General features: G+C 42.1%; 1 protein-coding gene across 1 annotated transcript in view; it reads left to right on the plus strand.

The window, feature by feature from the left end:
- Positions 1 to 22,137, plus strand: part of ADARB1 (adenosine deaminase RNA specific B1) — a 144,120-nt gene that overhangs the window by 66,124 nt on the left and 55,859 nt on the right. Inside the window, exon 3 of the mRNA XM_073551577.1 lies at positions 19,582 to 19,608. Within this exon, the coding sequence (XP_073407678.1) occupies positions 19,599 to 19,608 (10 nt within the window). The 5' untranslated portion in view covers positions 19,582 to 19,598. The remainder of the gene's footprint in view (positions 1 to 19,581; positions 19,609 to 22,137) is intronic.

Consider the following 22,137-nt stretch of genomic DNA (forward strand, 5'->3'; position numbering starts at 1 on the left):
GACCTTAAGACCCCGTCACACTAAGCGATCTCGGTAGCGAGATCGCAGCTGAGTCACAACTTTTGTGACGTAACAGCGATCTCACCAGCGAGATCGCTGTGTGTGACAGCGATCAGCGAGCGGCCCCCCTGCTGGTATCGCTGATCGCTGGAAGAAACCTCTGGACATTTCTTTGGTCGCTGGTCTCCCGCTGGCCAGCACGCATCGCTGTGTGTGACAGGCGGGAGACCAGCGATCAGGTGTAAAAAATAATAAAAAAAATAAAAAATATAGTTATTCTCACCTTCCGACGTCCTGTTCAGCCATCCTGCCTCTCTCCACGCTCCGGTCCCTGTGATCCTTTGCACGAATGACCGCGAGACTTTGTTATCCCTCGAGACCGTGACATCTCGCTTTCATTCTCGCAAAGGATCACTGGGACCGGAGCGTGGAGAGAGGCACGATGGCTGAACGGGACGTCGGAAGGTGAGAATAACTATATTTTTTATTTTGATTCTATTTTTACAGGGATGGCCAGCGATGCCGGGCGCTCGGCATCGCTGTGCTGATCGCTGGTGAAGCTGTCTGTGTGACAGCTCACCAGCGATCACATAGCGACTTACTAGCGATCCTGACACCTTGATATCGGTGTCGGGATCGCCGGTAAGTCGCTTAGTGTGACGGGACCTTTACATGCGCTGCTGAGCAAAATGAATGTGATTGTTCAAAGCCTTTCCTGAACAAACCAAATCCTGCTTTCACACCCCACATTTCCTTACTGGAATTACTTTAAATTATTACATCCCCAAACTATTAAAAATGTCCCCTCTAAATCCAGAGCAGAATATTGTATTGTCCACCTGATTGTATAGCAAACAGTGTGTAAACTGCTAAATTTGTTTCTCCTATATTTCTTGTATATGATGCTAGAACAAGAAGTTGATGGCTAGTTTGACAATGTACCAGTAGATGGTGCTAGTGTCTCACTTTTCTTTATTCTGCATCCCCCACTTAGGTGGCCCGATAAACCCTTTGTGTGTGTGTGTGTGTGTGTGTAGTTCCCGATACTATCTGATTTATAGGGTGTAAAATGGAGAAAATAGTTTCCAGCCACCTGCAAAGAAGCAGAGTCCATTTCAGTTCCATCTTTCTCATGTTTCCAGTATATATACTAAATTTGATCATGTAAGCGTAGCATTCTGGAAGACAATATCAATTGTCAACATTAGTGTCCTTTCCCAATGAATGATTGATCTCAGAAGAGATCGGCATACACTGGGCTGCTCCGTTTAGCTGAAGGATTTTTTTAATTATAAACTGATGAATACATGTTCATCCTATAGATAAAATTCACTTTCTGTGGAATTTCTATCCACTTCTACACATCTTACTAAATATAGATTGTCTGCTTTTCCCTGATCACAGAATATTGAGGTGTAATGGTATACTGGTCAACCACCAAAGTATTTTTTTTCTTTTTTATAATGCCAGTATCTGGATGCAAAAGTGTATTGCAGCTTTTGGCAGGACTTTAAAAGGGATTTCTTATTGGGACAACCCCGTCTATATGCCCTACTATAGAAGGGAGCCTTCTACATGTAAATATTAATAGCATGTACTAACCTTTTTTTCTGTGTATTAAAATTATAAATATGCCAAAAAAAAACCCCAGTATTTTATTGAAGATCTAAAATTTGTAGTAGATTGTATGAAAATGTTAGTCCCATCTCTTTTTTTTCCCAAATGCTCCTGACGTCTATAGTCTGCTAAGACGTTGGGCAAGCATTCTTCCTTCCAAGGCTGCTTAGGAGATGACTGATGCACATGAGGGTTTGCTGTCACATGGGCCCCTGGTGGCTAATAGAAATACATTTCTGCTTCCAGAGCGTTTTGCATTTAGGTATCTGGGATAGGAGGAGAGAGACCTCATGCCGAGAAGGGCATGTGTGCTGCTAGGCAGGCTAACACAGGGTTAACTGGTGGCTCCGCTCTGATACTTGCTATAAAGAGACTCTGGTATCCTGTTAACCAAGCTGTCAGTTCTAGTGCTCTGACCTTCCACTTGCTATGGCATCCCTTTTGGTTAATACCTGTAACATGGGGAACCTTTTTAGCCTCGTCAGACGTCGTTTTAAAAGAAGACGGAAGAAGCGATCTGAGAGAAAAGGTAAGAGCTCTGCTCGGTCCTATCACTCCTGCTGCACCAGGTTTGTGGCTCTGCGGAGCTACTGTAGACTCTGGGGCTGATGGCAGATTGACAAGTGGATGCTCCGCACTGCTCCAGCAGAGGCTTTCTCATCCTCTCATGTGTGCCTCTTTCTCTATCATTTAATGTACATTCTACAGCGTGTGTAAGCTTACACCGAGGTGTCTGTAGTCACTCCCCTTATTCTTAGCTGCAGGTTTACTATTATAGTCACAATTAGTTTAAAGCCCCACGTAGCACAGATGAAAAGCCTGCCACAGGACGGCTGTCTAATCATGTCCCCTAAGCTGTTATGTTATCCCTGCGATGCCTACAGCTCGGATTTACAGCATTTCTCCCAATATAAAGAGCCATCTACTTAAAATATTTCTGCATCTTACTAGCTGTAATTTCTATTGTTCTTGATTCTTAGCGTCGTCTTTCTTCTAATGTGTGTGTATTGTTTTTGTTTTATCAATATAAATCCCGAAGACATGTTTTATGTCTTGGTTGATGATCAGAAGTCTAAAATCTGCTGTTTCTCTTGTTTTACGTTGTGAATATTTTAGTCTGTTGGGTTTATTTATATTTACGGCTGTTTGATTACTTTATGTAGTTGTCATAATTGAAGTTTTCCTGCTCTGCCTGATACTTGTCAGCAGTGTGGGAAACCATGTAAAGTGTTATACATGTTGAATAGTAACAGTCGTCTTAGCGGATGACGAGCTTTATTTCTGTAGCCCCACTGTATAGTCATTGTCCTGAATCTGTTCTGCCTATAGGGTATTGGATTGAGGCTTCACGCCTTAGTCTTATAAATAAAGGCCACATTTTCTCATACATTTCAGTCACAATAATGAAGCGAAGGTTAATAAAGACAGAGGAATAATCACAGCTCTCTGGACGTTAATCTGAAAATTCAAGGCTCCATTAGCATGATGGACTCCGTGTGATGGACCAAGCAGTTCATTGCTACTTGCAGGATTATGAGCGATAAGTCTGGCAAATAGCCTTGCCTGAGATCCGGAGTCACTGGTGACTGTATAAAGCAATGTGCTCTCCCGTATAACAGTCCTATTAGTACTCATTACAGCCTTGAAATATCTGTGATGAGAACTTTTGATTCTGTATTAAGAGACTCCAAATCTGTTATGACTGCAAATAAATTGCTGTGTGGTACGCAGATATACAGTACCTCTTCAGTGTGAGGACAGGTGACCATGGCCATGTTACTGCTACTTTAATTTTCTCCCCAAAACATATTCGGTCTTCTATAAAAATATGTGCTCTCTATTGTGTTTCTCCTTGATGTTACATATGATTTTGACAGGCTAATCTGCCTGCTCCATCAGATTCTTCATGTATGGAGAATGTTCCTTAGAGGCAATGCCAAAATGTCTATCCAGGCACTTTTCTCTATCTTGTGCATTAGCCCATAGGCCGGATTGACATGTCTGACATTCATGGTCTATGTATGGACTACAACATCCGGACCCGCTGCAGATATTCTCAACCGAACTCCGTAACCTTGTTGGCATATATGAATTTGCTGAGTTTAGGTTATAGACCTGGAGTTTGTACTCAGACCGTGAATGTCGATCGTATGAAAACTGCGAAACGCTGAGAGTGCTGCATCTGTGTTGCTCCCCTTGATTGTAATGTAATGGAAGAGTTGATGTATGATGACTCCCGTGACCTATTACTTAAGATCTCAGTGTACATGTACTTTATTGGAAATTTTTCTGTAACAAGATGAAACCAACAAAATGTGTACTAATAAAATAAATGTACCATTTGCCATTAGCAATCCTATGGAGAGAAAAATGGCCAGCCATAACCGTGTGTGTTAACTTTCAACACATTTTAGTGAGATCCCTCACAATCTCCTGTGTTGTTGGTGAGGACCAGGAGCATAAAAGTTGTATGTAGGGCAGCATGGTGGCTCAGTGGTTAGCACTGCAGCCTTGCAGAGCTGGGATCCTGGGTTCACATCCAACCAAGGACAACATCTGCAAGGAGTTTCTATGTTCTCCCTGTGCTTGCATGGGTTTACTCCTGGTTCTCTGACTTCCTCCCACACTCCAAAGACATACTGATATGGAATTTAGATTGTGAGTCATAATGGGGACAGCAATGATGATGTCTGTAAAGAGCTGTAGAAATAATGGCGCTATATAAGTGAGATAAATAAATATCTTCAATTCATTGTAAGGTCGTTGGCCTGAGCTGGAAATACAAGTTTTGAGAGTAGTTTATGAAAGAAAAAGATGTATGTTGGCAAACATTTTGACATTCCTTGTAATACTTTTTCTATTCACCGTTACATACACACTTGTAACATTAACATAGGTCCAAAGGGATCTAATTCAGTTGTTGCACACCTTACCGTGGTGCTGTATCGGGGTAGAGTCAGGCATTTTGGTATTAGAGCATATCAGTGGTAGATGAAGTCCAGCTGCACTTAGCCGCTTGTTTCTTGCCCTATGTGCTGAGCCAATGAAAGTATAGCTGCAATGTATATTACTATAGCAAATTAGTGCAGCAGATATTATAAACTTTTCCTACTGTCATGTACGTGAATGACTTTGATTCATCTTCCTCAATTTCATTTTTAACCCAGTTAATAAACTTTTGTTAAGAATAAAGTTTTCAAGCTTTCTTCACTTTTGTCTCACACATACAGTACCGTCCATGTGAAACGCTCCATCCTATGAAAATGTTTATGCCATGGTGTACGAGCCCAAAGGATGCCATAAGGACACTTGGTACATGTCAGAACCAAAGTGGTTCATCAATCTATTTGACATATAAAACCTAGAGTAATTAATGCTTTCCTTTTATAAATGTTCTCTAGAAATAACAGCTGGGATACGGTTGCTGTGGTCAAAGGCTTTACAATTCTTTTACTCTAGTCTTCATTATTTGCCACCTTTCTCCTAGTGAGGTGGGATTTGTGGCTACCCTACGGAAAAATGTCCAAAATTTCCTCTAGAAGTGAGAAACCTGTCTCTAGTGGCAGCTGCACTTGGCCGCCCTGTATGTCAGTCGTTTCTCCCGATATGTCTGTTTTAGTAGATAGTAATATAAAAATAACAATCCTAGAGCACATTTTCCTAGATTTAAGCACTCTGCCTTTCCTTAGTTATCTCTGAATATTTCTGAATAAATGACTAATCCCCTTGTTAGACACTATCGACATTATATCAGACCTCCAAATGGTAACGTCAAATTGTCCATTTATTTATACATTTCTAGTAGAATAACCGGAACGTCACAACCCAGAGATTGAGGAAGAGATTCTCCAGAATTATTTTACAGAGAATAATATTAATTTCTAAATCAGACAAGTCAGGAGAGCTGACGTCTTCTCTTTAATGAGCTTTAGGTACATGAATTTAGGCAGCAGCAAAACCGGAGAGAACCATCAACAGACTGCACTGTGCAGGAGTCTTTGCTCCTCATCAGTACAGAGTCGGTGTGTTTCCCTGTGTCAGTTGCTTATGATGCAGCGCTTGGAAGGTAGTAACGTGCAGATGTGTATCCCAGTGTTGGTGAAATCGCCATGTCAAGCAGGCAGACACTGACTTTAAGGGTAGTTGTACACGGTCAGGAAACGCTGCGGGTTGGACGCTGCATACTTCCTCAGTGTCCAGATGTTATAGTATAACTAACTCATGGAGTCGACATGCGGCGTGTCTTTCCAGATCGCAGCATGTCTATCTTGCTGAGACAAGAGTCTCCGCAAGATATATTTCTCCCACAGGATGTTTTTGGACTCTGTGAATCTGCACGGTTCAGTGAACACATGCGGATTCTCCTGTGTTCAATAGCCAGCAGCGCTTTGGATGCAGCGGACATGAGCTGTGTCCAAAGTGCAGCTGATTCCTGACCGTGTGTACCCTTATTGTAGATGCCTATAGGTTGCGCTCCAGAGACAAGTTTTCTTCCCTCTTTAGAATGGCTATTTTACATATTTTTTTTAGATAGATATTGGCCTTTCCACACCGCCGTTAGGCGCAGTAATGGACTTGTTAAACGTGGCAAAATGCTGTAAGTTTTGCTATTTCTTTTTCTGAAAAACTCACAAATTCTTTTTGGGAATCAACATTTTATTTAAATTTACAAAACCCCTAAGGGCTATAGATAAGAAAGTGACAATTTTCTAAATTTACTATTGACCTTTGCATCTATGCATCATGTTGATGTTTATAAAATCTGCATTACTAGATCAGACCCTTATACTTGTATTTATGATAGTCACTGCTGGTAAAAAATGGGTTAAAGGACCTATTTGCTGTCTTGTCAAAAGCTATCAGGTTGGGCAATATTTCCCTGTTAATCCATCTCCAGTTCTGTCCCCAGTCAGGGAGTGAAATAGAAATAATGTGGTACATGGTTAGAAAGACACTTGGGGACCGTGGCACAAATTAGAACTGTCACAAGCATTTACCGCAGCCGTGGAGAATGAGGCTGGAGCACACACCAAATGTCCTTGGCTATCTTCGGAAATGAGTTTTAATATTAGAACCTCTTAGTAAATCATCACCCAATTTACTTGTAGTGTTTTTATTTTTTATTTCACAATCCCACCCTTTTCAACATAAAACTCTATCCTAATTTAATTGAGATATATATATATATATATATATATATATATATATATGTGTGTATATATATGTGTGTATATATATGTGTGTATATATATGTGTGTATATATATATATATATATATATATATATATATATATATAAAATATGGAAAACAATTGTCTGTATCTCATCCTTTATTTTATTTTTGTGATCTGTTTTCCTTACCATCCTTTTATTTTTTTTTCCCTCCCTTATTTCCTTTTCCTCACATTTCCCATGTAAGCTTTGCATATAATTCTACTGCAGTTTATAGGTTCACCTTTTGGTAGCATACATACATTTGCATCTAGATACACTGCACAATGAACCTTATAGATGTTCGCTGTATTTCACCAGATTTTTTTTTGTTGGGCTTAATCCTTTTTTATACCTGCTGTGGAGAATGGGGGTCGGCGAACGCCCCAGTCCGCTAGCCGAAACAGCATGGACCAGGGGTCATCCCACCAAATGCCCCCTATCCCATTAACGTGGGCAAAACGCTATTCAGACAACACAGGGTGAGGATAAAACAGTGTGGCAATACTTTATAGAGTCACAAAACAGGAAGATTACACATAGAACAGTCCCAGCAAAATACCTCAAGATGGTGCACATTAGAGTCTCACCCTTTCGCTGACTTGCCGGGATAATGGCAGCTGTTACTTCAGAGCTCCCAAGGGTCGACTACCCCACCTGTGTCACACACACAGAGAGGAGGCAACGACAAGCATAGGAAGATGATAGTGCATTCAGGTACAAGGACCAGTTGACCGAAGGGTCACAACCTGGCTTAATCTTCCAGGGCTGACTACCCCACCGGTGGCACGCACACAGAGAGGAGGTAATGGCAAGCTTAGGAAGATGACAGTCCATTGAGGTACAAAATCAGTTGACCTGAGGGTCACACCCTGGCTTCTCCGAACATCTGCATAGAGCAAGGCAACCGGTGGGTCCCAGTCCTGGATTTCTCCAAACATAGCCATGGTTCAGCGATGGTCAATGGAGCAGATCTGTATTCTTCCAACTGGGGCCATGGTCCCTTAATCTGGCATCCTGTAGAATGATAGATCCGTGTCCCTTGTGATGGAGCCATTATGTCTTTGCTGTTGTCCAGTTTCTGGTCCTTTTGGTTGTTTTGATGTCTTGGCTGAATCTGTGTGTCTCTCTATACAGAGGCATGTAACCTATTTTTATATTTAAGTTAATCTATTTGCATAGTTTTTACTCCTCTGTTTTCAAAGTCACCAAACTATCTGGCCTACACAATGCATAATTAGCATATCAGTAAACATCACCAAGTCATCAAGGATAAGAGCACACTGTTGTATCAAATGCCAATATTACAGGCTTAAGGCCCCGTTACACACAACGAGATCGCTAGCAAGATCACTGATTTTGTGATGTCACAGCGATCTCGCCAGCGACATTGTTGTGTGTGACACGCATCAGCGACCGGCCCCCCGCCGGGTATCGCTGATCATGCAGGATCGTCCTGGGACGTTTTTTGATCGTTAGTCTCCCGCTGGTCAGAACACATCGCTGTGTGTGGCAGCGAGAGACCAACTATCAGCGACGCTGCACGCTGGTAAACAGCGGGTTTCTAAGAGCCGCGCGGCTCTTGGATACCCACTGTTTACCCTGGAAACCAGCGTGCACGCTGGTATCTAAGGTGAACAGCGGGTAACTAAGAGCTGCGAGGCTCTTGGATACCCTCTGTTTACCCTGGAAACCTGCCTGCCTGAATACCACACCTGCCTGAATACATTGTCTTCATTTGTTATTTTAAACAGGAAATCTAAAATGAAGCACTAGGCTAACCATATTGCACACTGAACATCAGATTTATAGAAGCCTGTGTCATGTAAGTTGCAGCTGCCACTAGGAGTGCAGGACCTTTCTGCATACAGTGGGCGCAACGTCCATACGGTATGTGCTAAGCTCCCATACGCCATCCAGTGACAGCTGCAGATGACCAGAACATGCATCTCAATGTTATACTGTTTATCAATGTAGAATTTGTTTCCTTTTGAACATGGGAATGTGTCTGTCTGTTTTGGGTTAATTGGTTGACTACCTCTTTACTTTGCTCCTTTACGAATGCTGTATCCCAGGCTCTAAAGCACAGGTGCACAGCTTTCAACCCGTAATTCTATTTTGTGGTCTTTGCACCTGGTCACAGGTGTCTGTCTGGTTGCTGTTCACAAGTATTTTCCGCGTGTGGGATGATGAGTGGTGTAGCAAAGACAGGTAAATCCTAATCATGCACTGTATGGCAATCACTGGGTTCCTCTATATATGTACTGCATTAGGTATCTCTTGACCCCTTAATGGCACTGCAGTAAGTTATATATAAATAGATTTGGCAATGTGTGTTTGTGTGTGGCTATCTACATTTTAGTCTTTAAGTGTTAGTAGTGTAGAAATACTTTTGTTTCAACAATTCCTATAAACTGAAGTGGAGACAGACCTGTGCATGGTCTTCCTTTCTGGAGTGCAAATAAGGGAGAAGGGTTGTTGATCATGCCAAGTTATGGGCCCAATAGGTAGGTTTTAATTCTACATGCAAGACTCCTATCATTTATGGTATCGACTTTCACAATGCCATAAATATCACAGATGGCAGTACTGCTGATACCAGATTTTGCTACCTCATCAGAGAGCAGCTTGATGTTGTTGCAACAATTTGAGTCATTTACTGGACTGCATGTTGTTTTTTTTGTGTCTGTTAGGCTAGTTTCACATTAGCGTTTTTTAGCACAGCGCATCGTGCGCGTCCATGCGCCTCTATGTTTAACATGGGGGCGCATGGTCTAGCGTTTGCATGCGTTTTCGTGCGCATGCGTTTTTTTGTAGTGTGCGCCTAGGCACGCCGGATGCAACCTGTTGCATTTTTGGTCCGTCCAATCTGTGTCTAAAAAACTCATGCGCATGGAATGCGCCAAAAAAAAAAATCACATTACAGTCTATGAGAACGTTTAAAATCGCATGCGTTTTAAGCGTTAACATGGCTAGAAACTGGTTAAAACGCATGCGCCTAAAAAAAGCAAATGCATGCAAAACACATGATGCGTTTATTTGCATGCGTTTCCATTGCGCACGAACCACAGCGCTAAAAACGCTAATGTGAAAGTAGCCTTATATCTGCTACAGATCTACCAGTTTTCTGAGTGGCAACCAGGCAACTGACAGTTTTCTTTGACTGCTTTCTGCCTATGCACAGTGTACAATCAGGGGTGGGAGCGAGGTCATACAAAGTTCATGAATATGGAAGACTACATGGCAGAAGATTTACTAGTCCCCTAGTGATGATCTGCTGATAAAGGTCGTTTTTATTGAAAGTATAGCAAGCAGCTTGGTAAGTGACCACTAGAATCACGGTCTTTACGTTGGTAAAACCTTGTGACAGAATCTCTTTTAAAGGAAATCTGTCAACAGGTTCTTACTACTTCATCTAGGAGCACAAAACAGCACTAATGGGACAAAGCCCACAAAATTTCTCTCAAATATTAGAGTACCAGCAATAAAGAAAATATAAAATATAACTTCTATTGAACATATCGTTTAAGCCGACCCCCCCCCCCCCCAATTTTGCCACAAAAAACTGGGACAACTCATTGACTCATGTATAAGCCGAGGGTGGTGCTGCACAAAGGTTAATGGTGGCCCAACAAGATGCTCCAAGGATATATACCCCACCCATATATTGCTGCACAAGGGTTAATGGTGTCCCAAGTAGATGCTCCATACATAAATACCCCCCTTATATTGCTGCACAAGGGTTATTGGTGTCCCAAGTAGATGCTCCATACATAAATACCCCCCATATATTGCTGCACAAGGGTTAATGGTGTCCAAAGTAGATGCTCCATACATAAATACCCCCCATATGCTGCACAAGGGTTAATGGTGGCCAAAGTAGATGCTCCATACATAAAATACCCCCCATATGCTGCTGCCTCTGCTGCTGTATAAAAAACAAAACATACTCACCTCTCTGTTGCTGGGGGCCAGGTGCAGGTGTCGCAGCTGGCTCAGGCCCCCGGCACTGGCTATATTTACCGTTCCCGGTTTCATCGCTATCTCCCGGGTCCTGTGCAGTGATGTTAGCAGAGGGCGCGCACTGACTACGTCATCGCGCCCTCCACTGAATGTCACAGCCAGAGAACCCGGAGACAGTGATGGAACGGGGACCGGTAAATACTGCTCTGCTCCCCATCCTCCCCCGTCATACTCGCCCCCCTTCTGGCGCACGATCTCTTCAGCCTCTGCTTCCTGCATGATCTCGGCGTCCCAGCTGTTCCTGCATTCAGAGGTCACGTGGTACCGCTCATTAAATATGTGCATATTCTTGAGTTTAATGGGTGGTGCCACGTGACCGCTGAATGCAGAAACAGCTTGGGACGCTGAGATCATGGGGGAAGCAGGGGCTGAAGAGACCGTGCCAGGAGGGGGTGAGTATGGTCACTAACACCCCCACTCCTCCGTCGACCCCCGTATGTGACTCGCGCATAAGCCGGGGGGGGCTGGGTTTGGGGACCTTCAGCCCCCAAAAATGGGCTGAAAATTTCTGCTTATACACGAGTATATACGGTAAGTAAAATGAAAGCTGGAGGGGAAGATGAGGTTCTAGTGCAAAATTTTACCCCCTTCATGACAGCCAATACGTATTTTTACATAATATATGATATAGATATAAGAGAATATCATCCCCACACAAGTGACAATCCAGCAGCTTTTGGCTGTCCACTATATCTGACAACTTGCTGTATCACAAATGATCAGTGTTGGCACCGTTCATATCTGTTTAACCCCTTAGTTGCTGCTGTCAATAGTGACTACATCAAATAGATGGTTATTAGATTGTGGGGGCTTGCACTGTAATCTAATTGACACACAGAGATCATGATTGTGTGGTCCTGATGTTTGCCATAGCAGTTCATGACCAAATAGCGGCCTTAAGGGCCTGTCACACTAAGCGATATCGCTAGCAATATCGCTATAACGTCACTGGTTTTTGTGACGTTATAGCAATACCGCTAGCGATATCGTTATGTCTGATACTTACCTCCGACCGCTCCCTCGCTGGTTATCGCTGATCGCGCAAGAACGTCCTGGACCGCTTCTCGTCATCTGCTTCCTGCTGGGCTTTCTGCTGTGGAAACGAGCGACGCATGGACGCGGGCGGGAGGACGTCAGGATCGCCTCGTCTGACAGGTAAGTAACGACCCCCGACCCCTGCGATGTCACTGGTGAGAGCTCACTAGTGACCACTTAGCGATGTACCAGTGATCCTGACCGCATCATATCGCTGGTCAGGATCGCTGGTACATCGCTAAGTGTGACAGTACCTTTAGAGTCTCCCGGCTATAGCCACCAGTTCAGAAGTTAGCGATATTTAGGTGGTAAACAAACACTTTTTCATTCCGGCTTTACCACTTTGCATTAATTCCTGAAAGTCACCTGAAGGGTTAATAAACTATCTGACAGCAGTTTTCAATATGTCAGGGGGTGCTGTTTTTAAAATGGAATCATGTTTGGGGTTTTCCAATATATAGCACTCCCAAAGTCACTTCAAACATTGATAGGTCCCTCAAAAAAATACATTTTGTAAATTTCCTTGAAAAAAATGAAAAATTGCTGCTACATTTTTAAACCTCCTAAAAGGCTAACAAAATAAATTAGCGTTTTAAAAATGGTGCTGATGTAAGGCAGACTTGTGGGAAATATTATTTATTAATGTTTTTCTGTGGTATGACTATCTGGATTAAAGGGATATTAATTCAAAGTTTGAAAATTGCAATTTTTTTTTACATTTTTGTCAAGTTTCTGATATTTTTTTATAAATAAACACGAAACATATCAACCTAAATTTACTATTATCATAAATTATAATGTGCCACGAAAAAACAGTCTCAAAATCAAAGGGATTTGTTGAAGCGTTCCAGAGTTATTACCATATAAAGTGACATTGGTTAGAATTTAAAAAATTGGCCCGTTCACGAAGGGGTTAAAAACTCGCTCTTAACCTAGATTTGTTGTAGGCCAAGCACAAAGGTGTCTGTCTATAGTGAAGCATATAGACACAAGTGTATAAATAGTACATACGATTGCAGTAGAATCAAGCCATTCTGGGAAAAGGTTTTTTTCGAATTGCTCTTTGGTTACGGGTTAGGAGTTTGGCGTTCTTCCCTAAGATTGCTCTTCTTTCTATTCTTCCCTTTTCAATTAGTTTTCAAAAGAAAGATCGTCTCCAGTTTTATTTAACTGCAGCGCGGTCAGTGATTCCAAGACATTGGAAAACAACCCATACTTCCCTAATTTCTGAATAGTTTGCAGAGATGGTTAATATTTGTAGAATGAAATGACTTGCAGCCAAAAACTCTGGACGCTGTGATAGTTTTAGGAGATTGTGGAGCGACTAAATCCTATTTCAGGACTTGGTGGATTTTTATAAACTATTCCAATAGATGGGTCGTTCTCTCGTGAAGTGTTTCTGGGTTGTTGCTGTATGCTTACCTCAAGATTATCACCACATTTCCCTCATCTTTCCCTCCCTCCCTTTTTCCATACCCCTTCTCCCTGTTAACCTCCCCTTCTTTCATCCCTCTTCTCCCTTTGAATCCTCCCACCCTCCCTAAAAAATTTTAATCACTTTTTTTTTTTTATTTTCCTCTTTCTCTTATTAACCTCTGTGTTGGAATTTTCATTTGCTGATATTAAAATTTAGGTAATTTCTTTTTTGCAGCTGCAATGCTTAGCGACCTGTTTATATTTCCGCATTAATATTTTATTACAAGTTTTAAGTCCTGCGTGACTTATTTGACCATAATACATGTGGTGCTCTGCTTTGGTATTCATGTAAGATACTTAACTCAAGGCAAAGTGCACACAAAATAATAATTTAGATTATAAAGTATTACAATGAGGGAAATAACATCACCACCAAAAGTGCACCTACAAAGGACAAATCGGGATTAAAGTGACCAACAAAAGAAGAAAATCAAAGGCATGTCTAATATTTCCTAATATGAAAGAATTTTATTTTTAGAAAATAAATTTTCACATTTGGAAATATTTTTTAATTTTGTTAGGTATTCATGTGTATAGCTTCTGACAAGTCACTGATCCCTCAATGACCTGCCCGCTAGTTAACATAATGAATATTATATATACAGTTGTGCTCAAAAGTTTACATACCCTGGCAGAATTTTTGCTTTCTTGGCCTTTTTCTAGAGAATATGAATGATAACACCAAAACTTTTTCTCCTCTCATGGTTAGTGGTTGGGTGAAGCCATTTATTGTCAAACTACTATTTCTCTTTTTAAATCACAGTGACATCCCAAAACATCCAAATGACCCTGATCTAAAGTTCACATACCGCATTTATTAATACCATGTATTGCCCCCCTCTATGTCATCAATGACAGCTTGCAGTCTTTTGTGGATGAGGTTCTTTATTTTCTCAGATGGTAAAGCTGCCCACTCTTCTTGACCAAAAGCCTCCAGTTCCTGTAAATACCTGGGTTGTCTAGCATGAACTGCATGCTTGAGATCTCCCCAGAGTGGCTCAATGATATTGAGATCAGGAGACTGAGATGGCCACTCCAGAACCTTCACTTTGTTCTGCTGTAGCCAATGACAGGTCGAATTGACCTTGTGTTTTGGATCGTTGTCATGTTGGAACGTCCAAGTATGTCCCATGCGCTGCTTCCGGACTGATGGTTGCAAATTTGTCTCTAGTATTTGCTGATAACGTGCTGCATTCATCTTTCCTTCAACTTTGACCAAGTTTTTGTGACTTTGTATCTCACACTTCCCCAAAACATCAGCAATCCACCTCCGTGCTTTGCAGTAGGATTGGTGTTCCTTTCATCATAGGCCTTTTTGACCTTTCTCCAAATGTAACATTTATGGTTGTGGCCAAAATTTTGGTCTCATCACTCCAAATTACCTTGTTCCCGAAGTTTTGAGGCTTGTCTCTGAGCTGTTTTGCGTATTGTAGGCGAAGTACTTTGTGGCATTTGCACAGTAATGGTTTTCTTCTGGCGACTCAACCATGCAGCCCATTTTTCTTCAAGTGCCTACTTATTGTGCATTTTGAAACAGGCACACCGCTAGTTTTCAGAGAGTCCAGTATTTCAGCTGATGTTATTTGTGAGTTTTTCATTGCATCCCGAACAATTTTCTGGCAGTTGTGGATGAAATTTTTGTTGGTCTACCTAACCGTGGTTTTGTTTTTACAGAGCCCCTGATTTTCCATTTGTTAATCACAGTCTGAACGCTGATGACTCGCATTATCCATTCCTTGGATATCTTTTTGTATCCCTTTCCTGTTTTATACAGTTCAACTACCTTTTCTCTTAGATCCGTTGACAATTCTTTTGCTTTCCCCATTACTCACCATCCAGAAACATCAGTGGCTGGATGAAAGATGCAAGAGTCTGTCTGGATCCCAGAAACTCACTCAGCTTTTATGCACACACACACTTACTACAATCAAACAGGTCACAGGTGAGGATGTTACCTTTAGTAGCCATTTATACCCATTTATGTCAACTTCTGTGCATGTTATCAGGCCAAAATCGCCAGGGTATGTGAACTTTTGATCAGGGTCATTTGGATATTTTGGGTTGTCATTATGATTTAAAAAGCGAAAGCACAGTAGTTTGACAATAAATGGCTTCAAACAAACACTATCCATGAGTGGAGAAAAAGTTTTGGTGGCATCATTCATATTCTCTGAAAAAAGGCCAAAAAAGCAAAAATTCTGCCGGGGTATGTAAACTTTTGAGCACTACTGTACATAAAAAAACAAAACCCTTCTGCAGGCAGGTGTTTGCCATGGCATCTGCGCTGCAGCATAATCACATGTGTAATGTGCATATAATTATTATGGTTAAGGTTATTCTGATATTTAAAAAAAAAAAAAATCCATTTCAAAATTGCGCCTGCGCAGTAGCAGTTATCGGTTTATTATATAGAGGTGATCTGATAGCTGCTACTGAGCATGCGCCGGCGGTGCCATCTTGCTAAAGATGGCGCTGCCGAGCCTGCGCAGAAGGATTTTTTTTTAGTATGTATATATAGCATTCATTCTGTTAACTGGGGGGGCAGGTCAGTGAGGGATCAATCACCTGTCATCTGTCTTCATTATGAATGCTTAATCAGAGCACCACATGAAGAAGACCCCCCACAGCCATACTGAAGAATACATAAGTAGAGCACCACATGAAGACATAGGCCGCCCTGGGACACAAGCATATCTTTAACTCAAAAATGAAAATAATGATTAAACAACAACCACAAGATGGATTTCATCACCCAAGGTATCATTGTAATCAGTATAACTGCGCCGACCTGACAGTGTCTCTAGGTTACTGTGCACAATCCTGCTGACAGGTTCCCTTTAATCCTTTGCACCATGTATTCCTGACATGGAGCAGTGTATGAGCCTGTGTGATGTAGTTACTTTAGATACTGTGAATTCTGTGCTTCATCTGATAGAATAAAGTTTCTCAACAGCTCATTTAAAACTGAGCAGTGAATTAATTTTAACCATTGACTTTCATCATCGGCATATCTAGATTGTAATTCTTTTTTTTTTTTTTTTTTTTTTCCTTTTTTCATTTCCATGACCCTATGAGCCCATAAAATTTCCAGCCTGTCCCTGAAACACAACTGTGGTCATAGATCTCATAAGATTCGTACAATGAATCATTCACATTTTGCAGGGTAAGGTAGCCTTGACGATGATGCCATTTTATTCCACATTGGAAAAGGAGTCTTGAAAAATGTATTCATTACAGAGAAGTTTAGCCAGGCGTGATATCGAGCACTGCTATTATTCTCATCTGCATTTTAACATGATGGCAACTGGCTGCTAATCAAGCCTGTCACTTTATAGAATATGCTTCTACTTGGAATATTGCTTGCGGTTGTTCCTAAGTGATACTCTCTTTTTCATTGTATTCACGTTCTTTTTTTTTTTTTTCCTTTATATTTTAATTCTATTACTGATCTTAGAAGACTTGGAAGCTCTAAAAAAAAATTATATATTCAATCGGGGCTGTGAACTCCAAGTCGGTGTCCATTTTGGTGGAGTCGTTATAAATTGGACCAACTCCTAAAACATATAATACATTGGGTACAGTACTCCAAAGCAGTGTGTACTGTACATTTTTCCATAAGAATTTGGAAACGTTATGAAATGTACTTATAAGGCTGTGTGCACACGTTGCAGATTTTGGGCTAAGTTCACATTAGGCTTTTTTTTTTGTTGCTTTTTTTAATGCTAATTTTCAGCTGTGTTTTACAGCACCAGCAAAGCCTATGAGATTTCAAACACACCAAAAATGCAGGTGTCAGGTTTTGCTGCGTTTTTTGTGCCAAAATCTGATTCTATGGGATAGGTCCTTTGTTTTCAACACTAAAATTTATCAGCATGCATAAGAGACAGATCTAGCATGCCAAAACCACAGCAAAAAAAGTAAGAAAAAACAAGGAAGATGCTTTTTTTTTTTTTTTTTTTTTCTGCGGCTTCTTTCCTGTGAAGAGATCAGCAAAACTCTGAAAAAAGCCTAGTGTGAACTTATCCTATGTAGAGAAACCTGAAACAATCCTGAAAAGTGAATGAGAAACCTGACGTGTCATGCACACATTGCTTATTATTTGACTTGCAGAAAATAATCTACAGCATGTCAATTCTCTGTGTGTTTTTACCCTGTGGTTTTCACCATTGACTTCAGTCAAATCAGTCGAAAACGCATGGCTTTTTTTTCCAGCTACATTTTTCCTGCCAAAAGCTTGCAGAAATGGTGCAGAAATTTTACTCGTCGTGTGCACTTAGCCTGAATGTCTGTTCTGTTCCTGATCTAAGGATCTTGGCTGTTAATGGAGATGAATCTGTGCTGCACTTTATGCACATGCTCAGTAGTGACCAGTGCTGTGGGGTCGTAGATGAGATGAATCTGTGCTGCACTTTATGCAAATGCTCAGTAGTGACCAGTGCTGTGGGGTCGTAGATGAGATGAATCTGTTCTGCACTTTATGCACATGCTCAGTTTTACTTTATGTACATGCTCAGTAGTGAGGCTGGGCTGTGGGGTCATAGATGAGAGGAATCTGTGCTGCACTTTATGTACATGCTCAGTAGTGACCAGTGCTGTGTAGTCGTAGTTGAGATGAATCTGTGCTGCACTTTATGTACATGCTCAGTAGTGACCAGTGCTGTGGGGTCATAGATTAGATGTGCTGCACTTTATGTACATGCTCAGTAGTGACCAGTGCTGTGGGGTCGTAGATGAGATGAATCTGTGCTGCACTTTATGTACATGCTCAGTAGTGATCAGTGCTGTGGGGTCATAGATGAGATGTGCTGCACTTTATGCACATGCTCAGTAGTGACCAGTGCTGTGGGGTCATAGATGAGATGAATCTGTGCTGCACTTTATGTACATGCTCAGTAGTTACCAGTGCTGTGGAGTCATAGATGAGATGAATCTGTGCTGCACTTTATGCACATGCTCAGTAGTGACCAGTGCTGTGGGGTCGTAGATGAGATGAATCTGTGCTGCACTTTATTCACATGCTCAGTAGTGACCAGGGCTGTGGAAGTCGTAGATGAGATGAAGCTGTGCTGTTATGCACATGCTCAGTAGTGACCAGGGCTGTGGAGTCGTAGATGAGATGAATCTGTGCTGCACTTTATGCACATGCTCAGTAGTGACCAGGGCTGTGGAGTCGTAGATGAGATGAAGCTGTGCTGTTATGCACATGCTCGGTAGTGACCTGGGCTGTGGGGTCGTAGATGAGATGAATCTGTGCTGCACTTTATGCACATGCTCAGTAGTGACCAGGGCTGTGGAGTCGTAGATGAGATGAAGCTGTGCTGTTATGCACATGCTCAGTAGTGACCAGGGCTGTGGAGTTGTAGATGAGATGAAGCTGTGCTGTTATGCACATGCTCAGTAGTGACCTGGGCTGTGGGGTCGTAGATGAGATGAATCTGTGCTGCACTTTATGCACATGCTCAGTAGTGACCAGGGCTGTGGAGTCGTAGATGAGATGAAGCTGTGCTGTTATGCACATGCTCGGTAGTGACCTGGGCTGTGGGGTCGTAGATGAGATGAATCTGTGCTGCACTTTTATGCACATGCTCAGTAGTGACCAAGGCTGTGGAGTCGTAGATGAGATGAAGCTGTGCTGTTATGCACATGCTCAGTAGTGACCAGGGGTGTGTAGTCGTAGATGAGATGAAGCTGTGATGTTATGCACATGCTCAGTAGTGACCAGTGCTGGGGAGTCAGTCAGAGGTTTGGCTTACTGACTCCACAGACCTGTATACAGTGCTGTGGAAAATTGCGCTAAAGTCATATTGATTTAAAAAATAGATGTTTTGATAGTTTATTCTTATCAATTAATGAAACGAACAGTAAATAAACAAATAATGTACATCAGATTAATATTAAATGTGCCTTCGCTTTACCTTCAAAACATCCTCACTTCTTCTAGGTACACCATTGTCCCCAAGGTTTGTAAACCAAATCATGCAACCATTGGACATCAGAGTGAGCAGAGCTTCGGGTACATGCAAACAGATGCACTGTGTGTGGTCTTACCCATAAATTATAAGCACACTTATCATATAATAACACCATTAATGGACAACCCTATTAATAGAAGTGATAGACGATTTTCAAACATTGTAGCAGCCTTCTCATACAGTAAACATTAATTCTAAGTGGAAGCTACAAATTGTGTCATAATTGTTTTCTCTTTTCTTTTTCTAGGCATCATCACAAAAGCAATGACTGAAGGTATGAATATATGATTATTTGGGGAGAACAAGAGAAGCCCATTAGGCCTGATTCATCATTGACCTTTTTTTTATTTTTTTTTTTTATTATTATTATTATTATAAAGATGCTTGTTTCTTTTTTGTGTTGTGGTGTTTGTTGGCTTTTTTTTCTTTTTATAATAAATTCTTCAGAATGGCAGTACAGGCCCATAAATTATTTAGCAAAGTAAAAAAAAATGCTCTTTATCTTTTTCATTCGGTTGTGGGACGTTTTGCCTTCAAAATTCAGGACCTTGGGTATCCATGGTTATGACCACTAGCAACTAACTCACAATATCTGTGGTCGTAACCATGGATACTTAAGGTCCTGCAACTGCAATGTCTGCACATGAGGAAAGAGACATAGTGAATCAGAAAAACTATACTACGTTTCTAATTGGAGTTATTTGCTTGTAGTATTATTATTATTACACCCACTTCACATTGGGGTATTATCTTGGACATGGGATTACCCCTGTAAATAGACATTTAGCGAGTACATGACTGTCAAAATGTGTATGGCCAGCTATCCCTTTGCATGGTGTGATAGCTACCGCTATGTGTTTGTGAGAGTCCAATAATGTTGTATATTAATGAATAGCTACTGGATTGTAACAGCATGCCTCATAATTTGGTAGTAAAAAATTAGGTCTGCCTTTTTTTTTTTTTTTTTTTTTTTTTTTTTACTTTTGCATTCGAAATCTGCATAAACCATTGTTATATTTCTTTAAAGATGTTAACCCCTTAACGACCGGGGTATTTTTGGTTTTGCATTTTCATTTTTCCCTCCCCTTCTTTCCAGAGCCATAACTTTTTTATTTTTCCATCTATGTGGCCATGTGAGGGCTTATTTTTTGCGGGACGAGTTGTACTTTTAAATGACACTATTGGTTTTACCATGTCGTGTACTCGAAAACGGGAAAAAATTTCCAAGTGTGGTGAAATTGCCAAAAAAGTGCAATCCCACACTTGTTTTTTGCTTGGCTTTTTTGCTAGGTTCACTAGATGCTAAATCTGACCTGCCATTATGATTCTCCAGGTCATTACGAGTTCATAGACACCAAACATGTCTGTCCTCTCTTATCTACCGTATTTTTCGGACCATAAGATGCACCGGACCATAAGACGCACCCCAATTTTCAGTAGGAAAATAGGGGGAAAAAAAGTGTCAAATGGGGGTCCGTCTTACAGTCCGAATTCAGCTTACCTGGGAAGGGATCCGGCACAGTTGGAGAAGTAGTCACAGGGGTCATTCAGTGGTCCAGGCTCGTGCGGTGGCGGCTCTGTGCTGGGGCAGGTTGGTTGTGCTGGGGCAGCTGCGCTGGGGTAGGGGCAGCTGTGCTGAGGCAGGGGCAGCTGTGCTGAGGCAGGGGCAGCTGTGCTGGGGCAGGGGCAGCTGTGCTGGGGCAGGTGGGCTCTGCGGTGGTGGCAGCAGGCGGCGCTCTGCGGTGCGGTGGTGGCAGCGGGCTGTGCTCCGGTGCAGGGGCGGCGGCTTCGCCGGCATTTCTTCGCAGCCCGGAGGCCCCCGCACTTCCCTTGCTGGTCGCCGCCATGTTGCAGTGGCCTCCGGAAGCATGGCTGCCGGTCCGGGGACGGCGCATGCGCGGGATCGGATCTCGGGGGACGAGATTCAAATATCGGCAACGAGATCTCGTCCCCCGAGATCTCGGGACGAGATCTGAAGCTGCGCATGCGCCGTCCCCGGACCGGCGGCCATCTTCCCGGCGTCCATGCTCCCTGAGGCCACCGCAACATGGCGGCGGCCAGCAAGGGAAGTGCGGGGGCCTCCGGGCTGCGAAGAAATGCCGGCGGTGCCGCCGCCCCTGCATCGGAGCACAGCCCGCTGCCACCACCGCACCGCAGAGCCCCGCCTGCTGCCACCAGCCAGAAGGTTAGTACCATGTATTGCGACCATAAGACGCACCCCCCACTTTCCCCAAAAATTTTTGGGGAAAAAAGTGCGTCTTATGGTCGGAAAAATAAGGTAAGTGTCGAAAAAAATTCCAAAGTTTGCTAAAAAAAGAAAAAAAAAATTAGCACTATTTTCCGAGACCCGTAGCGTCTCCATTTTTCATGATCTGGGGTCGGGTGAGGGCTTATTTTTTCCGTGCCGGGCTGACGTTTTTAATGATACCACTTTTGTGCAGATAGGTTCTTTTGATCGCCCGTTATTGCATTTTAATGCAATGTCTTGGCGACCAAAAAAAAGGAATTCTGGCGTTTTGAATTTTTTTCTCGCTACGCAGTTTAGCGATCGGGTTAATGCTTTTTTTTATTGATCGGGCGATTCTGAACGCGGTGATACCTAATATGTGTATGTGGGATTTTTTTTTTACTGTTTTATTTTGATTGGGGCAAAAGGGGGGTGATTTGAACTTTTAGGTTTTTTTAATTTTTTTTTATTTTTAAACATTTTTTTTTTTTAACTTTTGGCATGCTTCAATAGGCTCCATAGGAGACTAGAAGCATGCGCAACCCAATCGGCTCTGCTACATATGGGCGATGAGCA

The sequence above is a fragment of the Dendrobates tinctorius genome, unplaced genomic scaffold (assembly GCF_039654945.1).
Source record: "Dendrobates tinctorius isolate UK_male_01 unplaced genomic scaffold, ASM3965494v1 ptg000177l, whole genome shotgun sequence".
Lineage (NCBI taxonomy): Eukaryota > Metazoa > Chordata > Amphibia > Anura > Dendrobatidae > Dendrobates > Dendrobates tinctorius.